Source organism: Aquarana catesbeiana, linkage group LG04 (genome assembly GCF_042186555.1).
Source record: "Aquarana catesbeiana isolate 2022-GZ linkage group LG04, ASM4218655v1, whole genome shotgun sequence".
Classification (NCBI taxonomy): domain Eukaryota; kingdom Metazoa; phylum Chordata; class Amphibia; order Anura; family Ranidae; genus Aquarana; species Aquarana catesbeiana.
The window spans coordinates 309,704,851-309,728,054 of NC_133327.1; the positions used below are offsets into that span (position 1 = coordinate 309,704,851).

The 23,204-nt window shown below is 38.8% G+C and overlaps 1 protein-coding gene across 1 annotated transcript in view; it reads left to right on the forward strand.

Annotated features, from left to right (window-relative positions):
* The window catches only part of KCNQ5 (potassium voltage-gated channel subfamily Q member 5), a 746,121-nt gene that overhangs the window by 622,052 nt on the left and 100,865 nt on the right, over positions 1-23,204 (forward strand). The window contains exons 3-6 of the mRNA XM_073626797.1: positions 3,117-3,243; positions 5,890-6,065; positions 6,870-6,995; positions 19,765-19,875. Of these exons, the coding sequence (XP_073482898.1) occupies positions 3,117-3,243; positions 5,890-6,065; positions 6,870-6,995; positions 19,765-19,875 (540 nt within the window). The remainder of the gene's footprint in view (positions 1-3,116; positions 3,244-5,889; positions 6,066-6,869; positions 6,996-19,764; positions 19,876-23,204) is intronic.

Genomic DNA, 23,204 nt, shown 5'->3' on the forward strand with positions numbered 1-23,204 from the left:
TGAATAAGCAACAGATTTGCTTTATGCCAACTATAGATGATGCAATTTTCTTTCCTGTAACCACGGGTTGCAGGAAAGAAAATTACATGATTCCCTCATCAACACAGTGGGGTTGATTTACTAAAACTGGAGAGTACAAAATCTGGTACAACTCTGCATGGTAGCCAATCAGCTTCTAACTTCAGCTTGTTCAATTAAGCTTTGAGAAAAAAAAATGGAAGCTGATTGGTTGCTATGCAGAACTGCACTAGATTTTGCACTCCCCAGTTTTAGTAAATCAATCCTAGTCAGTGTTAATGGGGGACTCCCTCCAACAGAGCTACAGTGTTCTCCCGGCAGGGTACTATTTATTTATGTAAATTGATTTTGTTAATACTGGACCCAGAAAAAATTTAAGTTTCTGTAAACCCAGTCACTAAAATCTTAAATAAACGTTAACACATTGATGTAAATTTAAAGTCATTTTAAATATTATTAAAGATGCACTTTTCATTAAAATAATACCAAGCAATTCTGCTTTTAGGATCTACTTCATGCACTTCCTGTTATAGAGTGACAACGCTCTTTCTCTGTCCCCCAATTGTACTCCTGTGTTTTACCCTGTCACACAGGCTTCTGATGAAGATTACTAGTGGTCGTTTCAGCAAATATTACACAGCCGTGGTCCACCATCAGGAATCACACTCTGAGAAATGCCATGTAGCCATCACATAGTCAGGATGTGGCTGTAAAGAGGCTGCTTGAGATCAGCAACACTGAGATGCAACAAAGGATAAAAAAGTGGAAACAAGTATTTTATTTAAACACTTTCTGCCTGTGCTAAAGCCCAAAGATGGCTGCAATGTAGGCTTACGTACATACATGTCCTCCCGTGATCACTCTACCTGGGCGCCCCCTGTGGCCTTAGGACCTTTGGACTCAGCTGATCACAGATCAGGGAAAAAGGGCCAATCACAGTGGCTCTGTACCAGCCAATGACAGCTGATCACAGGATGTAAACACAAGCTGGTTATCAGCTTTTCTTTCCTCATGCTGACAGTGTGAGGAGAGAAGAAGAAAGCCGATAACCAGGCTCCTGTTAAAGGGAATTCGGTCCCAACAGTGCCCACCAGTGCTGCTAATTAGTGCCCACCAGTGCTGCCAATCAGTGCCAACCAGTTCCACCTATCAGTGCCTATCAATGCTGCCAATCAGTACCCATCAGTTCCACCTCTCAGTGCCCTTCAGTGCCACCTATCAATGCCTATCAGTGCCACCTATCAATGCATCCTCATCAGTGCCACCTATCAGTGCTGCCTATCAGTGCCACCTCTCAGTGCCACTTATCAATGCCCATCAGTGCTGCCTCATCAGCGCCAATTAGTGTCACCCATCAGTACCCATCACTGTCACCTATCAGTGCCCATCAGTGCTGTCTCATCAGTGCCCATCAGTGCTGCCATATCAGTGCCGCCTCATCAGTGCCTATCAGTGCCCATCAGTGCAGCCTCATCAGCGCACATCAGTGAAGGAGAACAACATTTTTTGGTTTGTTTAGCAAAAAATAACAAACCCAGTGGTGATTAAATACCATCAAAAGAAAGCTTTATTTGTGTGAAAAAAAGATAAAAATATCTTAATAGTACAGTGCTGCATGACTGCACAATTGTCATTCAACATCTGACAGTGATGAAAGCTGAAAATTGGCCTGGGCAGGAAGGGAGTAAAAATGCCCAGTAGGCAAGTGGATAAACAAGCCAGTTGGTAATTATAAACAATGCTTTTGCAAACTGAAAGCGTTTGCAAAAAGCATGAAAATAATTTTTACATTTTCCCAGCCCTTGATCAATAATGACAAGCATTTGGAGTGAAAATTGTTTTTATACTTATCAGAAGTGCCCTGTTGCTAGGTGGTGGCTCATAATCTGCCACTTCCGGCTCCGCGGCGCTCTGCGTCACTTCCTCCATTGCTTGTGCTCCTGGGAAATGTGAGTTATCATTTCCCAGGAGTCAGTGGGCAGGACATTGTGAAAAAAATCACGTTATTTCCTGACAGGAAATGATGCGATTTAAGGCGGATCACAGCCCCATTTTTAAAATGGGAACAAAGTCCTCGGTTGCCATCAACCGGGGCGGCGACGATGCCCGTTGTGATGGCAACCTGAGAAGTTTCCTGCGCCTCTAGATGCCCTTAGTGCACATACGTGAGAACGGGCGGTGCATGCTGGTTATACAGCAGCACCGTATCCCAGAAGTTTATGCTTGTGGGCTTCGCCTTACCGACCAGTAAGATGGGAATGCCCGAGCAGCATCAATATAAGGTAAAAATATTATTAGTGTAGCGCTATATATAAGGTAAAAACTAAATATACAACACAGTAAAATAAATATAAATTGCCAATGCTAATGGAATGCCTTGGTGGAGTGAAATAAAATTGAAATAATAATCACATATACCATACCAGTGAGTATATTAATAAACCCCACAAATGGATATATATATCAGTGCTGTGAGAATATACCCCACCAACAAATGTAAAAATAACTCATGCTATGAAAATCACTTAATTGAAAGAGGGTATAACAAGATTGATGTGCGCATATGAGCGCCAGTTTAAAACAAATAAGTCAAACAAATATGTCAAAAATAGATTATATATTAATAATATGTGATTATTATTTCAATTTTATTTCACTCCACCAAGGCTTTCCATTAGCATTGGCAATTTATATTTATTTTACTTTGTTGTATATTTTGTTTTTACCTTATATATAGCGCTACACTAATAATATTTTTGCATTTAATTTTGGGTTTTATATTTAACTCCTGGTGTGGCTGCTCATCTTTGGATTTTTCGTTAAATCTTTGCATTTCGTTTGGCCATCGGCCTTTTCTCTTTACATTTATCAATATAAGGTCATTTTTTTAATTAAATATCAAGAAAAGCGGCGCTATTAATGAGAATGACCAATGCTAAATCTACATAATGTGATAGTAATAGATAGATTTAAAAAAAAAAAAAAATTTATGTGGTTGGAACTCTGCTTTAATGTCATTCATTTAGTGTTTACATCTACTTTAATTATAGAAAACACTACATTACTAATACTAACCAATATTTCTAATGTCATTTTAGGAATTTGTAATGATCGTTGTATTTGGTTTGGAGTACATTATCCGTATATGGTCTGCAGGCTGTTGCTGTCGGTATCGAGGATGGCAGGGAAGGTTAAGATATGCCAGGAAACCATTTTGTGTAATAGGTGAGTATGGTAACCTTAATTCATACATATCCAGCATGTGTCTATAATGTAGCCATTGCTGTTATATCATGGGTACTACATTACTGGTTATATTATCTTCTTTTTTCCACCTGCTTTGAGCCCATCAATGCCCTACCTGCTCTACACTACATGGAATTGCAGGACAAATGAGACAGGGAATCAGATGAGAAAGACCAAGATATGTGATATAAAATAGGCAGTTAATAAGATATCTACCCCCCTGACCCTCCTCTCCCCTGTATTGCAAGAATGGCTATTATACATTTTTTTTTAACAGATAAAAGCTATTATACCTATTAAATGTACCTGGGAAAACATATCCAACAAACATCGGTTACAGCTTATACTTGGGAATTAATTAATTGTATACAGTCAATGAAAAACAACAATTCTACAACTGAATAACTTATTTTGTGATTTAATAAGCATTTTTAAAGTACTTTAATTGAACAATCTTTTATCAGCATGTTTATATAACGTATACACTTAATTATAATTAGATGTCACACTTATTCGTTTTGATTGCATTTGCTATTTTATTATGATTCTTTTAAGTATCCTTTTATCTGTTGAAGTGTTTACTGACATTGGCAGTCTGACAGCAGAAATTCTTCTATTGGAACAACTGACAAATTTGGTTTTTAATATAATCAGAATGATTTCTAATATGTTCAGTGCCTTATTTATAGGGGTATCAAGGCCAGTCTTTGCATTTGTGTTTTTAATTTGAAAAAGCATCAAATCTAGCAAGATCTTCAGTAGGTTATATTATCCTTGTTTTTTTTTTTTTCTTGTATGTTTACTTTAAAACCGCGTGGAATACCTGCAAAACAGCACCACAGAGTATATATAAAGTTCGCTAGCGTAAGAGCACATCTCAAGAGACTTGTCTGTTCAGTGAGCTGCCTCCTTAGGTCTGATCCTGATCTAGTGAAAACAATAGCAATTAAAAGAGAAAATCCTGCAAAGAAATTACTTTGTGGAAGTACCATCTAAACGTGTTTAGACACTAGACAACAGTCTAAATTATTAGAATAGGCAACTATGCCTATGGGACACTTGCAGAGCTCCTTTTCTGCATCTCCATAGGCCTACACATATTGCCAGTTGGAGCCATATATGTTTAGGGTAATGCTGGCCAAGATAGATGTCTGAGGGTAGTCAGGTCATGCTTGTATGTCTGATTAGCCTATAATGTCGATCGTTATTTAAAAGCTATGTGTGCTATTCTTGTGTCCATGGTGTTCCATGGCATATTGAGAAAAAAAGTGGCCATGCACAATATTTTAGCATTTCTGATACCCAAACTTTAGCATGTTTCCTTGTGACACTTCAATTCATAATTAATTTGTAATTATTTGTAACCTATATATTGCCTAAAGCAACAGTTGACAGAGTATAAGAGTGTTACCAAGCTTTTGCATGCTGTTGAAGAACTGCTGAAGTAAGGGAACAGAGAAGGGCTCAGTGGAGAATAAGACCTTATGAGTGCTTATTATCGCACACAAAAATGTCCTAATTTAAATTATTAAAGCAATGGTGTTGATTCTTTGTTCTTTTCCATGAGAAGAGTGGAGAAAGATGATAGCTTCACATGTGCCAGATATTGTTCTCAGGGAAACCTCTGCCTATCTAAGAACGCTGTACTGATTTATTAAAAATAAATCAGAAGAGCGTTGCTTAGTTGTGGCTTTAAAAGATATATAAGTATCCCTCTTCTAGTTAAGAATACACAAGATAAAATACACTCTTGTCCTACAGAAGCTCTCTATGTGTATATATGCCCAAATCTACATTTAGATTATTTTGTACTGAAATGTTTGTTGTAGGTCTCATTGTGTTCAGAAATATTCTTATAATGTAATTTCCTACACTACCTGATCCTATAGCATACTCAAAGGATTTTACACTTTTTCATAAAGGTTTTCTACTGATTAAGGCTTGTCAGTGTATCAACATGAAACACCCACCCCACCATCACCACTCCAGTATCTTCCTTTAGCCATAAGTTGATACATCATTTTCAGATTTAATCAACAATGATGTTTGCACATGACATAACAGCCGAACCATGCAAAATCATAGAACTTTGGAACAACCTACTCTATCATGAATTCAGGTCTAAATTAAGACTTCATACGACTTCATTAAAATATCAACCTCTTTATAAAGAGCCAAAGTTTAATGAGTGCCTCATGGCAGGGGTCATCTAATTTAATACCTCTGGAGATAAGTACATTTATAACTGGTACCCCTATATGTAAATATTTTTCAAATGCTTTCAAATAACTAAAACACTTGACTCCCCTTTATGTATTATTTCAATTTCCCAAAACTTAAAATACTGTTATTGGGAATTCACTATGAGGAGCAGAAGTACCCCCTGAACTAATAAGAAATATTGCAGGTTCGGAACCTGTATATAGATTAGGGTTCAATTTTTTTCTAAAACTGTAAAATCTGGATAACTGGAATCCTGACTAAAAAGACTTTAGCGCCTGTGGGTTTTTGAACTGTGAATTAAAACATGGAATTGTAAGCTTCACTGGGATGAAGACTGATTAGTTACAGTATATTCCCTTTTTCAAATGCTTTATAGACTAATCATTTCACTTTTGTCTCTAGATATCATAGTTCTTATTGCATCTGTGGCAGTTGTGTCTGCTGGATCTCAGGGAAATATTTTTGCTACATCAGCCCTACGAAGTCTTCGATTCCTACAGATCCTTCGAATGGTGCGCATGGATCGGAGAGGGGGAACATGGAAATTACTAGGTTCAGTTGTTTATGCACACAGCAAGGTAAACAACACCGCTATTCACCACATAATATACACTACTAAGAAGAATATATGTGGGGATTGTGTTTGTCACTGTAGCCAATTTCAGAGACTAGGCTGAAGTTGAGTATCTCCACTTTTGCTTAAAGTAGAAATAAAGGCAATTTTAAAAAAGGTTGGATATAATAAGGGTTTTTTTGCCATCTCTGATTGGGGAGATTTCCCTTTACTAAAAACAGGAAGGAAATCCCTCCAAAACCATAGAATCCCGGGGGGGGGCACCAGGGTCACGACAACTAGTGTCCCCATTGAAAGATTTCCCCTTTATTACTGTTCTGGTGTTAATCCAAGATTTAGGATTTTCTTTCACTTTAACTTTCAAAGATAACAGTAAACAGCACATATAGACAGGTGAGTCTCCCAAAAAAGGGGGCAAAAAGGGGAAAAAACAGCAATAAAAACTGATATATGTTCCGATCCCTCTCCAATCAATCCAAAACAATAAAAAAAATGCTTTTAGTTATACTTTAACGTTGACATAACAAGACTTGTCATAGAACCCATTTTTAAAATGATTCTAATAAAGAGTGAAGTTTTTTTACCTTCATGAATTCTAAAAAAGTTTTATCTGTAAATTGTTTGTATAGTGTATTTGCGTGAAGACAGTGGTAGAAAAAAATGGGGTATTTATTAACTTTTTTTTTTATTTGGTGGTTTGAAGAACCCAACACCAAATATCAAAATACAATACCTATTATCTCTCACTTGCAATTAGGAAAGGTATTTATTATGATTGAATTTTCGGTTTTGTGTGTTTACCATTCAGGAACTCATCACAGCTTGGTACATAGGATTTTTAGTGCTCATCTTTTCCTCGTTTCTTGTTTATCTGGTTGAAAAAGAAGCTAACACACAGTTTCAAACATATGCAGATGCTTTATGGTGGGGTACGGTAAGTAAAATCCATCTTGAATTGTTGAAATGTTTCTGTCTGGACAGAACTTCTGTCAAGGACTAGGGTTCTTACACTGAAAACAATGCAAAATTGATTTCAAAGACCCCCTACCTCCCCCCGCTGTAGGTTAACAGTCATTATTCTTTAGAAATGAATAGGTCATCTATTTTTGTGCTGTGGCATTAATGGTGAGTGAAAAATATAAATAAATGGGACTGCTAAATAGAAATTATTATTTATGTTATTCCCATCACAGGCTTAGGGAGATAGATGCACACTTGAGTGGTTTAAGTAGCTCCCTTAATTGGATTATTAACTGATTTTTATCTATAACATTTATTGGCTGCATTAAATACAATACATAGTAACAATGTGCAGCCTGGTAATCAATACGATGCCAAAATGTGTTTCACTGGGGTGTATGCATTTTCAGTATAATTATTTACATCTGTTTTAATTAAAATATTAAATATATTTAGAAGAGAAAAATGACTGCATAACTAAAACTATTTTGCAATGATGGACTACTAAAATCATTTGTTTTCACACATTTCAATTGCATATTAATGTTTCATCATTAGGAGGTAATAAATTTGTTTTTGTCTGATTTTCTGCTATTTGTTTACTGGGTTTATCTATCCAAGTATGTTGGCAAATTATATAATAAATATTGCTGCTGTGTAATGTTCTTAATTATTGTTAGAAGCAAAGACATCATTTTAAGCAATTTTAAGCAAGAACATAGGTTGGCAATATTGAAGCCATAACTGCATGTCTACTTGATGGGTCCTGCTTCATCAGCTTAGAACTGCTTATATATTGATGGGTCTGCTCAGGTTGTAATGGAGAATGTGCACTCTACTGCTACTCCTGTTACTACTGTTTGTATTGTTATAATCTTTTTTTATATAAAACTCTCATATCCTGTAGAATTTAATTGCAGGGAAATACACAATTCCTATACATTGTTAATAACAAATCAATAATGATATGAAACATAACAGGACATAAAGCCATTCTTGCTAGAATTACAGTATAATTGGGAATAGGGAACAGGGAATGATACAAACCAAATATTCATTTACAATCACAACTTTTAGTGAAATGATCCCAAATAATATTGAACGTTCTCTGTATATAAGCAGATTTATGAATCGGGGAGCAATACTTTTCTTAATATAGGTACAGAACATGAAAAATGAACTTAAAGGCCTATTTTATATTAAGATATATAGTGAATTAAAGTAGACATTGCGGTAAAATGCAAGGACAGCTCAAACTGACTGGGCCCCCTCACCCTTTACAATTCACCTACTGTTAGCAGGTACAAAATGCACCTCTTAAAAGTTAGATTTATACGTACCTTACCCTCTTCTTCCACATTACTGAGTGTAACATTACCAACCTTCCAGGAAAATTCCCGGAGAATGCAGAGCAGACAAAATTTCATGAGAATACACTTTAGTCTTTTGCGATAGCCTCTTCTCAAAAGATTTCAGCTGCTCTGTACTGGATCTAGCCAGAAGGTGTTAGATGTCATCCTCACCTAGGTTCTGTGAGTGGAAGATCGGTACCGATCACTCACTGTGTTTATTCAGGAAAGGAAGGGCTGGTAAATATGACATATTTACCGGAACCTTCCCCCATTTAGAATCTTGAAGGATTCTGCTGTGTGCTTGCAGCTCTTGGCAGGAAGGAGAGGAGAGATGCTGGTAGCACTCCATTGGTAGGGGGGCACACAGGTGAGCCTGGGCAGTAGAGGGAAATGTATGGTGCACAGGGAGGAAGATCAGTGTTGTGGGGGGTGGGGCAATTACTGGAACTGATCTTTTCTATGGCTCTCTCTTCAGCAGCTGAAAGCCAATGAGAGGGAGAGGAGAAGAAGTCAGCTCTCAGCTGCTGCAGAGAGTTCATACAGGGAATTGGTTCCAGTAATTGCCCCCCTAGCTCACCGATCACCTTGTCTTCCCACATCCAATTCACCCAGCTGCCCAGGCCCCGTACAGGAGGACTGGCAGTACCCCCTTATCCACGGCCCTGGAGGTAAGTATAAATCCTAACTCTTTTTACACAATTCACTAATAGTAGGTGATTCGTAAAGGGGGGACCCTGGACAATGTAAGCAGACTTTGCATTATACTTTAAAGTCTGCTTTAAAAAGAGGAAGTAAAGCCTAAAAAAAAATACACCCTGCAAGGTAAAGTCATGGTAAAGTCATAATGAGCTAGTATGCATAGCATCAAAGCCCCCAAAGTGACCCTTGTTCGCCTCCTCTGCCATCGCCATCTATCCCGGAGTGACTTCCGGGTATCGCGGCTTCGGCGCTGTGACTGGCCGGAGCCGCGATGACGTCACTCCGGTGCATGCGCGTGGGTGCCGTCAGTGATGGCATGTTCCCCTGCACTAACGGCATGCGCCGTAGACAGCGGTGCCTGGTTTTTGTAAAATATCTCCTTAACCGTGTAGGTTAAGGAGATATTTCTTGCACCTACAGGTACACCTTAATCTAGGCTTACCTGTAGGTTAAAGTGGTCCCAGAGGGTTTACAACCACTTTAATGTCTCATTTGCAATTCCTGAAATGAATATAGCAAATTATTGTGTTAATATAGCAAATTAGACTGTGTACAGTCCTAGTGAAAATGCTAGTTTTATTTTAGAGCAGATTTTAGAGAAGACTTTTTTTGTCTTGCAGACATTGAGCTATTTTAAATCTGCTACTCTGTTCAGGGATTACCAGACCATTATGCCAAGTAAAAAGTGTGTGACAGCAATAAACATGTACACAGTTGCTCTCCATTGGCTAAAATTGCTGTGTTCACAATTATGCTATCCAATATATTTTGAGACAGCTTACTGAATGCTCATTATTGCAAATAAATTGCTGGCAATTACAGAGGTGTCAAGTTGTCGATCTGACCCCATTGTTGTTGTTTCCAAAGTACTAATAGGGATAACTGTTAATGCAAAATATATATATATATATATATATCTATATATAGATATATATATATATCTATATATAGATATATATATATATATATTTATATAGAGCTTTTTTTTAATAGGCTATGCAGTGATACTGATTGTTTTGCCAAAGTAAGCTGTGGCTGAGTTCTACGACTCATAGGTGTTAATTGGCTTGCCACTTAACTTCATTGATTCAATGTTCACCTGTTTTTTTCATGCTTCTTTGTTGAAAATATATTAAATGTTAGCAGTGACAACTGTAGACTATCATATTTCTAGTGAGTATGAAGGGAACTGTGAGTCACAGGATAATCTGTGGCACAAGGTATAACAAATTAATAAGTATCGATAGAATATTTTGCAGGTTTCTTTTACTAAATACTTAAAAGTCTAATGATGCTATGTTGTTTTTCTTAGCACCCAGAGATGGTGGGGAACTCAGTCATAAGCTGAAATAAAACATGTGTTTGAGAAGCATGTACCAGTTGTATACTTTTTGATTAGCAAATCAATATTGTAGAAAGCTGTAGCGCTACAAGGGTCTGGGTACACCACCTAACATACAATTTGTTCACATAGCTTCCTGTCAAAAAGGTGATTGCAAATTAGGGATAAATAGACTTTCAGTGCACCTATGCTTTTCTGTTCCTGTTTCCCTATTCCAGTGGATTGGTAATAGTCAACCTGTGACAAGAGCTGATTCACCCTCAAGGCAATCTAGGTGGGTGCATAGGATCAGATGGATGTCCAGGGGCTCAAAATAGAAAAGCCAGCCACTCAATCATTTCTGCCTACCAACCACAGTTACAACTAAGATCCAGTGAAAAACTAAAGTATAAAATCCTCAAGATCCCTATACTCTGTCTCCCCTGCCCAAAGGGTGGTGTCTAGATCACAGAAAAGAAAAAGAAATTAACAAATATAGGTGGAGTAATCTCCAAACATAGTTTTAAAAGAAAATGCTAAAAACCTAGCTTCAATTCCCCAAATCCCACCTACTATTTTATATTAGAAATTAAAATAGAGAACACACCGAAATGCATAGGTTCTTGTATAAACATACTAATATTTTATTCACATTAAATTCAACTATAGAAAAGATGACTAAAAAACCTTGGCCAAGAAGAAAGTTAAAATAACAAAATAACCTACACCTGGTGTTCAAAATTGCCCCTAATATAAGTTCCTAAAGCAAAAAGAACCATACAACAACAAAATTAATCCAGATATCTATACATGGGTCAAACCAGTCTAAATATATATATTTCATTCGGAATCTCCTTCAGTTCGTTCACGTGTCTCCAAAGTTTGATTACAGGTAATACCCCACTATTGAAACTGGAACCCAGATATAGTAATCAAAAACCTTGGCTCATACCATACACAAGGGAGGAGTGTTTATAGATACTTAAAGCGGGGGTCCACCTATCTATCGTTTTTTTTTTTTTTTGAGTTCATTCACAAACTTTTCTTCTCAGCATTACATACTCACATATTGTGTGTAATATGTCCGCCTGTGTCAGATTTCGTCGGAAAGAATAACTTATATTATTCACTGCAGGCGGTTTCCATCTTCATTGTGGGCATTTGAAGCCCACAAGCATTTATTTCCTGGATGTGGTGAATGCTGTGCTCCCAGCATTCACCGCTCGTTCCCGCACATGCTCAGTGGCATCCTGGGAAGCCTGAGACTAGCTCCCAGGAGTCTGGGAGAGGCTAGAAACACGCCTACTCCCACGGGAGGAGAACCAGGAAGTCCAAAGAAGAATAGAAAAATAAAAGGTAATTACGGCGATTTAAATTTTTTTAAACGGCATGTCAGCATCTAGGCAAGGAAGAGACTACATACAGATATTGTTCAAAATTTGGGTGGAACCCCGCTTTAAACTGGGATTGTGTGTCCTTGAATATTTTTTGCACAATGCACATATATCTTATGCATTCAATTCCATATATTGTAGATGGAGGAATCAATCTGTAATGGAACAGCTTCAAAATATGCCAGTCCCAAATTATAATTCCACAATAGGAGTGCATATGACAGCAGGTCTTTAAAACCCCTTAGCGCCGACCGTACGCATATATGCAGCCTTGGCTTTAAGGGGTTATACCGGGATGATGCCTACAGCTGCAGGCATCATCCCAGTACCGTTTTTTAGAGCAGGCGGTCGGCTCTTCAGGGATAACAACCGATGCAGCTAAAAGCTGCTCGGCTGTTATCCCGAAGGAGCGAGATGGGATGTCCTCCCTCCCACCGCCTTCTGCCGCTCTTCCCGGGCCTCTCGTTCCACCCGGAGACCCGATCCACGATTCGGCACTTCTGAATACTTTGAAGTGCAAAGAAGGATTTGGGGTCTTTTAGACCCCTGATCCCTCCATAAAGAGTACCTGTCACCACCTAATACTGTCATAAGGGATGTTTACATTCCTTGTGACAGCAATAACAGTGGTCAAATTTTTTTTTCTTAAAAGTGACAATATAATTAAAAAAAAACAAAAAACTAAAATTTGAATGCGCCCCCATCCCCGTGAGCTTGCACAGCAAAGAAAACACACACGTAAGTCACGCCTGTATATGTAATTGGTGTTCAAATCACACATGTCAGGTATCGCCGCGATTGTAATAGCGAGAGCAATAATTCTAGCAGTAGACCTCCTCTGTTACTCTAACCTGGTAACCGTTAATTTTTTTTAAAGCGTCGCCTATGGAGATTTTTAGGTACCGTAGTTTGTCGCCATTCCACGAGTGTTCACAATTTCAAAGCATGACATGTTAGGTATCTATTTACTTGGCGTAACATCATCTTTCACATTATACAAAAAAATTGGGCTCACTTTCTGTTTAGTTTTTTTAATTAATTTAAGGGTCTTTTTTCCAAAAAAATTGCGTTTGAAAGCCTGCTGCTCCAATACAGTGTGACATAAAATATTGTAACAATCACCATTTTATTCTCTAGATTCTCTGCTAAAAAATAAATATATAATGTTTGGGGGTTCTAAGCAATTTTCTAGCAAAAAGTATGGATTTTAACTAAGCAACAAATGTCAGAAATAGGCTTAGGCATTGGGCATGAAAGGGTTAAACATGCCTTACATCTGATGTACTGGCCAGAACACTGCAACAAAGCTGGGCTGACTCTGCATCTGGAGAAAAGTCCACATTCATTGCATGTCATGCATGGTATAAACAATATGACATCACCACATATACAACATATACCATAAAAGCAGTATCAGGCATAATGTCTCCCAGATATAAGCTCAAAAGCCAAGCCATACATCCTGAGTTGTGCGATAGCCACATAGATCACTCCATAAGCAATGGCAAAATGGATAAGCAACAACCAAATACTTACCATTCCATAACATCCTCAATGTATAGGCAGGGGCCCACCAAGAAACTGTAGGGTGGTGAAAAGTGGCAGTTGCATCAGAGGCTAAAAAGGCCTCACTTAGCCATTTTGCTATGGCTCCTGGAGTGATCTATGTGGATATTCCACAGCTCAGGATGGAAAGCTTTTGAACTTTATATACAGTGAGGGGAAAACGCATTTGATCCCCTGTTGATTTTGTATGTTTGCCCACTGACAATGAAAGTATCAGTCTATAATTTTACTGATAGGTTTATTTTAACAGCGAGAGACATAATAACAGCAAAAATACCCAGAAAAACGCATTGCAAAAAAGTTTTACAATGATTTGTGTTTTAATGCATGAAATAAGTATTTGATCCCCTATCAGTGAGCAAAATTTCTGGCTCCCAGGTGTCTTCTATACAGGTAACAAGCTGAGATTAGGAGCACTCTCTTAAAGGGAGTGCACGTAATCTCAAATTGTTACCTGTATAAAAGACACCTGTCCACAGAAGAAATCAATCAGATTCCAATCTCTCCAACATGGCCAAGACCAAAGAGCTGTCCAAGGATGTCAGGGACAAGATTGTAGACCTACACAAGGCTGGAATGGGCTACAAGACCATCGCCAATCAGCTTGGTGAGAGGGTGACAACAGTTGGTGCGATTATTCGCAAGTGGAAGAAACACAAGATAACTGTCAATCTCCCTTGGTCTGGGGCTCCATGCAAGATCTCACCTCGTAGAGTTTCAATGATCATGAGAATGGTGAGGAATCGGCCCAGAACTACACGGGAGAATCTTGTCAATGATCTCAAGGCAGCTGGGACCATAGTCACCGGGAAAACAATTGGTAACACACTGCGCCGTGAAGGACTGAAATCCTGCAGCACCCGCAAGGTCCCCCTGCTCAAGAAAGCACATGTACAGGCTCGTCTGAAGTTTGCTAATGAACATCTGAATGATTCAGAATGAGAACTGGGTGAAAGTGTGGTCAGATGAGACCAAAATCGAGCTCTTTGGCATCAACTCAACTCGCCATTTGGAGGCGGAGGAATGCTGCCTATGACCCCAAGAACACCACCCCCACTGTCAAACATGGAGGTGGAAACATTATGCTTTGGGGGTGTTTTTCTGCTAAGGGGACAGGATTCACCTGTGGGTGTGGATTCACCTGTGGGAGGGGACAGGACAACTTCACCGCATCAAAGGGATGATGGACGGGGCCATGTACCCTCAAATCTAGGGTGAGATCCTCCTTCTCTCAGCCAGGGCATTCAAAATGGGTGGTGGATGGGTATTCTAGCATGACAATGACCCAAAACAATCAGCCAAGGCAACAAAGGGGTCGCTCAAGAAGAAGCACGTTAAGGTCCTGGAGTGGCCTTGCCAGTCTCCAGACCTTAATCCCATATAAAATATGTGGAGGGAGCTAAAGGTTCGAGTTACCAAATGTCAGCCTCAAAACCTTAAAGTGGATGTAAACCCGATTCATGGAATTTGAGCTGGGCACACATATCTGCAGAGTTTTCTTATCTCTCTTCAAAGCACTATGTCCCATAGCTGTCTCCTGCTCCATTAGTCTGTTATCAGCCTGATAACTTCTGACAAGGTCTCTGAGATGGGAGCCTGAAGTTTGTGTCAGGGAGGGAGCTATAAATAGATTAGCACAAAGCTGAACTAGTCACAGGCAAGCTCTGCTTGTGTGGGGAGGGGTTGTGTGCCTTTCCTCCAATCAGTTGTCCCACAGTATATTGCAAGAATCCACACCCACAGGTGAATCAGGAAGAGAAAATTCTAACAGGATGTGCATATGACAGACCTAGCCGGGACAGAGGCTTTTGGAGGGGACTGAATGCCAGCCTCTTGCCGACCAATTATGGGCCCTGGCATTTGGGGGAACGGTGCTCTTTGTGAGCTGTATGCCTGGGGGCCCTGGAGGTGGCATTACTTTAGATTCAGGTTCAAGTCCCCCAAGACACATCCAGGGTCTGGGGACCCTGGATTTTAAGGGAACAATACTCTTTGTGAGGTGAATGAGAAATCCAGTCTGATCTGTACTGATCAGACTCGATGCTGTATATATGTTTATATAATGTATTCTGTCTCATTGTGTTGTGTACTATTTGCTGTGCTAGTTTGGGGTGGGGCTGTATTCCAATGTTCTATTGTGTCTGTCTGCCTTGGATCATGGGATGTTTATCTCTATAGAGGGTGGGGGGGATTCCTCCAGCAGCCTCCTGCTGATAAGACTGCTTACTGAGGAGAAGTTTGAACACACCTGACCTGTGTGTCTATTGTCATTGGACAGTTTAACCCGCCCTGTTTTCCAAGGGTGGGGGGGAAGAGTCTCTGAGTTATTTTTTTCTGTTGTGTCCATGTGTGAAAATAAAGGAGTTGATTTCTGGTTGACCCTCAAGACAGAGCTTTGTCTCATATTTTGGGGGAGATTTATTCGTATGGGTTTCTTGTTCGGCTGATCGGAGTTTTCGGTAGCTACCTTGGTGTTCGGGAAGGGAATGTCCTAAACAACTTTAACCCCTTTCGTACTCGGGGTGTCGTTACAACTCGAACACTCCGATCAGCCGAACAAGAAACCCATACGAATAACTCTCCCCCCAAATACGAGACAAAGCTCCATCTTGTGGGTCAACCAGGAATCAACTCCTTTATTTTCACACATGGACACAACAGATAAAATAACTCACAGACTCTTCCCCCCCCACCCTTGGAAAACAGGGCGGGTTAAACTGTCCAATGACAATAGACACACAGGTCAGGTGTGTTCAAACTTCTCCTCCGTAAACAGTCTTATCAGCAGGGGGCTGATAGAGATAAACATCCCATCATCCAAGGCAGACAGACACAATAGTACATTGGAATACAGCCCCACCCCAAACTAGCACAGCAAATAGTACACAACACAATGAGACAGCACACATTATATATACATATATATACAGCATTGAGTCTGATTAGTACAGATCAGACTCAGTTTGTGACTTTCACATAAGTCAGGGAAAGTTTTGAATAAAGTAGAGGATGCTAGTGCACAGAGTAGAGTTAGATTAGTGGAGGTCCATGCTTTAAATGTATCCCAAATGGCTAGTGCATGTTTAGTTATAGAATTATTGAGCTTTTACAGTCAGAGGAATTAGATCATACGAGGTAGGTTATTGAAAGTGGGTCGCAATCTATTGATTCCAGTGAAACCCAAAGCGGAATTTCACGTTTTGCGTGATATTTAGGGATATGGGCTAATTGAGCTGCGTGGTAATAGGTGGTAAAATTAGGAAACCCTAGACCCCCTTTGGGCTTTGGAAGGTAAAGAGTGTGTTTGGGCAGACAGGGTTTCAAGGAGCCCCAAACAAAAGTTGTTAACCATTTTTTAAGCACAAAGGTTTCCTTTTCAAACACATTACTTGATGAAAGTGACATCAAATAATAAACAATTGAGCATTGTAAAAACATGTAAAGACCAACCACCGCATATAAAGTATACTGCGGCAGGGCGGCTCCATTGCACAAAACGACGTACCTGTACATCATTTCATTCAATAGATACTGTGGGTGCATGCGCACACCCGCTGCATGTAGGGGGAGACAGTCAGCGGGTCCAGCGGATCTGATGTCTGCCGGCCACCTGCGATTGCTCCACAGAGAGCCAGAAGGGGATCTGCTTATGTAAACAAGGCAGATCCCCGTTCTGACAGGGAAGAACACAGAAATCTTCTGTTCCTTGTAAGCAGGAACACCAATCTCTGTGTTCTTCCTGTCAGTCCATCCCCCACACAGTTGGAAAACACTCCCAGGGAACACACTTAACCCTTTGATCGCTCCTGATGTTAACCCCTTCCCGGCCAGTGTTTTACAATAACATTGCATTTTTTAGTACTGATCACTGTATTGGTGTCACTGGTTCCAGAAAAGTGTCATTTAGTGTCAGATTTGTTCGCCGCAATGTTGCAGTCCCGCTAAAAATCGCCGCCATTACCAGTAAAAACAATTTAAAAAATGTAAAGTCCATAAATCTATCCTATAGTTTGTGGATGCTATAACTTTTATTTGGAGGTAAAACCTTCTGGGGCTGAAGTGGTTAAAAACACTGTGTTTTATACAATACCAAAATACGGAAGAGGAAGCATGTAAGAATATTAGCAATATATCAAAAACTACTTACAAGGTAAAAACTCCAACATTATCTCAAAGTATGTTTACACTGAATATAAGGTGCTTTGAAAAAGTATTCATACCCCTTGAAATTTCCCACATTTTGTCATGTTACAACCACAAACGTAAATGTATTTTATTGAGATTTTATGTGATAGACCAACACAAAGTGGCACATAATTGTGGAGTGGAAGAAAAATTATAAATGTTTTTCAACATTTTTTACAAATAAATATGTGAAAAGTGTGGCATGCATTTGTATTCAGCCCACTTTACTCTGATACCCCTAACTAACTAAACACTAGTGGAACCAATTGCCTTTAGAAGTCACCTAATTAGTAAATAGAGTCCACATGGGTGTAATTTAATCTCAATATAAATACAGCTGTTCTGTGAATCCCTCAGAGGTTTGTTAGAGAACCTTAGTGAACAAACAGCATTATGAAGGCCAAGGAACACACCAGACAGGCCATTGTGGAGAATTGTGGAGAAATTTAAAGCAGGGTTAGGTTATTAAGAAAATATCCCAAGCTTTGAACATCTCACGAAGCACTGTTCAATCCATCATCCGAAAATGGAAAGCGTATGGCACAACTGCAAAACTACCAAAACATGTCCGTCTACCTAAACTGACAGGCCGGGCAAGGAGAGCAATAATCAGAAAAGCAGCCAAGAGGCCCATGGTAACTCTGGAGGAGCTGCAGAGATCCACAGCTTAAGTGGGAGAATCTGTCCACAGGACAACTATTAGTTGTGTACTCCACAAATCTGGCCTTTATGGAGGAGTGGCAAGAAGAAAGCCATTGTTGAAAGAAAGCCATAAGAAGTCTGTTTACAGTTTGTGAGAAGCCATAGTCAGATGAGACCAAAATTGAACTTTTTGGCCTAAAAGCAAAACGCTATGTGTGGCAGAAAACTAACACTGCACATCACCCTGAACACACCATCCCCACTGTGAAACATGGTGGTGGTAGCATCATGTTGTGGGGATGTTTTTCTTCAGCAGGGACAGGGAAGTTGTTCAGAGTTGATTGGAAGATGGATGGAGCCAAATACAAGGCAATCTTAGAAGAAAACCTGTTGAGAGTCTGCAAAAGACTTGAGACTGGGGTAGAGGTTCACCTTCCAGCAGGACAACAACCCTAAACATACAGCCAGAGCTACCATGGAATGGTTTAGATCAAAGAATATTCATGTGTTAGAATGGTCCAGTCAAAGTCCAGTCCTAAATCCAATTGAGAATCTGTGGCAAGACTTGAAAATTGCTATTCACAGACACTCTCCATCCAATCTGATAGAGCTTGAGCTATTTTGCAAAGAAGAATGGGCAAAAATGTCACTCTCTAGATGTGCAAAGCTGGTAGAGACATCCCCAAAAAGACATGAAGCTTTAACTGCAGCGAAAGGTGATTCTACAAAGTATTGACTCAGGGGGGCTAAATACAAATACATGCCACACTTTTCACATATTTGTAAAAAATGTTGAAAACCATTTATCATTTTCCTTCCACTTCACAATTATGTGCCACTTTGTGTTGGTCTATCACATAAAATCCCAATAAATTACATTTACGTTTTTGGGTTGTAACATGACAAAATGTGGAAAATTTCAAGGGGAATTAATTCTTTTTCAAAGCACTGTACACTATAATGTCCCTAACCAAAAATGAAAGTCCGATCTACAGCATATAATGATTTGTATATTTATATACAGGGATCAATAAGCTGTAAAATGGCAAGTAGAGGTAAAACCATGATAGAGAGTTGTAACATTTCAGACAGTTTTGGATATGACTTTTGGGAGCTATATTGAACAGAACTAAAGTAAATAAATGAAAATAAACAGTGAAGTTGTTGTTATTAACAAATACACATTTTTTTGTTTAATTTTTTTCCTTATAATAAACCTGATTTGATATTATGTGTAACAACTAAACTTTTATATTTTTAGTTAATTTCCTGTTTTAAAAAAAATCAGCCCGGTTTTGTTGAAAACAGTGATAAATGCACCCATTTTCTAACAAATTCAGATGATTTTTTAAAAATGATAAAAACATAATGTTGCTGATAGGTTGCATTAAACCTCACAATTTTAAGCTTTTTACGTTCGGGAAGGAAGATATAGATGCTTATTGATCCTAATATTTGTTTACACTTCATGCATTCAATATACATATCAAATTCCACAGCAGATTGTCAGACATTGTAACTTGAGAAAAGAAAGGTGTAGTGGAGAATGACGTAATAAATCTATCTTCTGAATGTCATCCTTAGATCACGTTGACTACCATTGGCTACGGTGACAAAACCCCACACACATGGCTTGGAAGACTTCTCTCAGCTGGGTTTGCTCTGCTTGGCATTTCCTTCTTTGCTTTACCTGCAGTGAGTATTAAACTTAAAGTCACGATAACAATCCAGATACATAATGCTGACATTTAGATAAGTATTATACACAAGGAGTGGTGCTTTACATCTCACATGTTTGCAACTGTAGGAAAAAAATGTCTATCTATCTATCTATCTATCTATCTATCTATCTATCTATCTATCTATCTATCTATCTATCTATCTATCTATCTATCTATCTATCTATCTATCTATCTATCTATCTATCTATCTATCTATCTATCCATTGTGTTTAAAGATACAAAGATGTTGTTGATAAATTGATAGGTGGATAGATTGATAGGGGGAGTTCAGTGGGGGGGGCGCTTTATACAGTATGAAAACTGCAAGGGTTATTTACAAGTAATGTGCAAATTTGTAGTCAACAGCAATAATGCCGACATGTGGTTACTGTTTGTCACTAGGCAAGTACACCTTTATCATGAGACAACTATTGTTTTCCTGGGCAGCGCTCGCAGAAATAATTAAGAAAAAACAACAGCAGTCTCTTGCAGTGTATAGTTTATCTTAAAATATATATCCATGAGCCATATTAATATAGTACACTCCGATTCTTCTTTTACATTCTAGAGGAAAGGTTTTGTTTTTAATATCAGCATTCTCTGAATTAATAACGCTTATATCCTGCTTTTAGATTGTAGCCTGTGATCTGTAGCCCACATATTAGTCTTTGTCCACTGGAGAGTTGTGTTATTGAATTTATTCTTTTTTAGATCAATACCTGCAAGAAGAAGTTTTTTTTAATGAGGCCACAATGCTGAGTTTAAAAGTACCATAATATGCTCAGTTTTGATTATTTGAGACCAATTAAAATAAAAAACAGAACTTGGAACATTCTTCTACTGTTAACGTATTCCGAGAAGACTCAGTCAATGAAGTGGGAAGCTACTAAATGAAATTTTATATGTCAAGCTGATGACTGTCTTTGAAAGTCAGTTGAGATTTTATATAACCTCATTATATAATGTGTGGGTGGCTGCTGACATTTAGCTCCCTAATAGGTGTAAGCAGGGTAACAATAAAATATTCTTTTATCCATCCAGATGATTACACTTTATATGGTTCAGTGGTTTAGAATTTCAATCTATATATGAAATGAAAGAATCCATTTTGAATGAAAGTGATTAATACAGTACACCTGTTAAAATTTCATGCATACGGATTCTAATTCGCCAAAACTTTTGTTACACATTTTAATTATACTTCCTATTTCCATGTTAAAACCATTCGAGAATAACACTGATACAAAGTGTCATTTGTCTTTTTCATATGCATATTGCCTTCTTTCACCATACGCTAAGCTTTTTTTTAAGCTAGGCTACGCGGTGATCATAGTTTGCAGAATGTATTAAACGCGCCCACTTTTTTAGAGATTCCTAGGAAATTGCTAGTAGCTGCAATCATCTGTGCTTTAACTTGCAGCCTAAATGGAAACTGTTTACTACGATAAGCTGAAATTTGTCACAAAATATTATTTTACATATTATTTTTGTGACTAAAATGCGCTCATGATGGTTTGATCAAGGGTAAAAGGTACCATTCTCTTACAAATCCACTCATTTTTCAAATCCACACATTTTCAGAAATATTGTATATCTAATTTTTTTCTAGTTCCCAGTTGAGGATCATGCATATAGTGTTCATTTTAGGACATTGCTCCTCTATACCCTGCTTCATTTAGGATATATCTCTTCATTCCCTACTACAAACACTAAGGTGCCCAAAGACATAGAATAATAGTCTTCCAATTATTCTGTTTTTTCCTAAAAGAATAAAGGCTATTCACTTAGCAATGTCAATGTCTCACATGTCTGGTGTTTGATTTTTTTTTAACAAACATCCCACCCCTATATGTTAAAATAATTTTCAGTAATAAATATAAAATTAACCCCATCATAATAAGGGATAAAGCAAATCCTAATGGCTGGACACAATTTTGCAAATTTGACATCTTTTAGTAAAACTATACATATCATCACAACTACTTTGTGTATCCAGCAGTAGCGGCTGTGGTCATAAATTTTTTTTGGGAAGTGCGGCAAACAGTGGTGCACCCACAGAGCCCCCACACACGCTCCTATCATTGGGAGCATGGGAGCACTTACCCCATCTATGGCGGCGACGGGCAGCGGCTTCCCCTGCTCTCCTCCGCGGGCATCACGGGCGGCTTCCCCTTCACCTGCTCTCCTCTGCAGGCATCACAGTGGCTTTCATGTCCTCCACAGCGGCCAATCGAAACGCTTCTCCTTTTGGCCAAACGGCTTCCTGATTGGCTGAGAGGAGAATCAGTGTGAAAATAGCGAATGTTCATTCGCTATTGTCACGCAACTGGGTGGTCTCGGAGCGCAGTGCTCTGCACCCCGAGTCCACCCTTTTTTGAAGCCTATTAGAACCTCTGGCTCTAATCACATGCTTCAAACCTCCCCCCCACCCCCATTGGAATCCATGCATTGGGCACCCTCTATGTAGATCAGGGGGCCAGACGCATGGATAGGGTTGGCAGCACCCCATTCTCCCCTAATATGGTATCCAGGTGGATTATACCTTGTTTTTTTCAGGACAGATTGAGCTTATATTTGGTAGTAAATGGTAATAGATATCTCCTGTTTATTATTATTATTATTATTATTATCAAAAGAAAACTGGTGCAAAATAGTAAAATTTTTTTTTTTTTTAAATGTAGCTGTATGTTTCTTGCTATTACGATAATTTAATACCAAAGAACAACCCAAAACAATTTCTCCTGCTCCTGACGATCACAGTGATACCACATATGTGTATGTTATTTGTTGTTTGTACCTATAGTAGGGCCCAGAAAAAATAGTGCGCATTTTGCTTTTTTATCTTACCTAAAACACACTGACACTGACAATAACTGATACTGATACTATTTTTTTTTTTTTTTTTAAATCCTTCCTAAAATATACTGACCCTGATCTTGACCTTTGTCCCTTACCTTGACACTAACACCAACCCTGACACTGAGCTAGATCAAACCTTGAGCAAGCTGTTTTCTTTTTTCTTTATTTACTTTTTCTTATTTTTTTACACACACATTTGTTTACTTTTTCTCCCCTGGCAAGAATGCAGTGAATCTTTCTGTCCATTCAGAGGATAAAGAAAACATAGAGGTGGGCTGCACAATGACTGATCAGAGGCTATCACAGAGAACAGGTGATGGGGAACTGGGACTCCTGGTTCCCAATCATTAGTAAGATACTCAGGGCCCTCTGTGAAAGCCCAGGCTCTGTGTGGAAGCAGGCTGTGCAGAGTGCTCCCAGCACAAACACAGGTAAACACAGGTA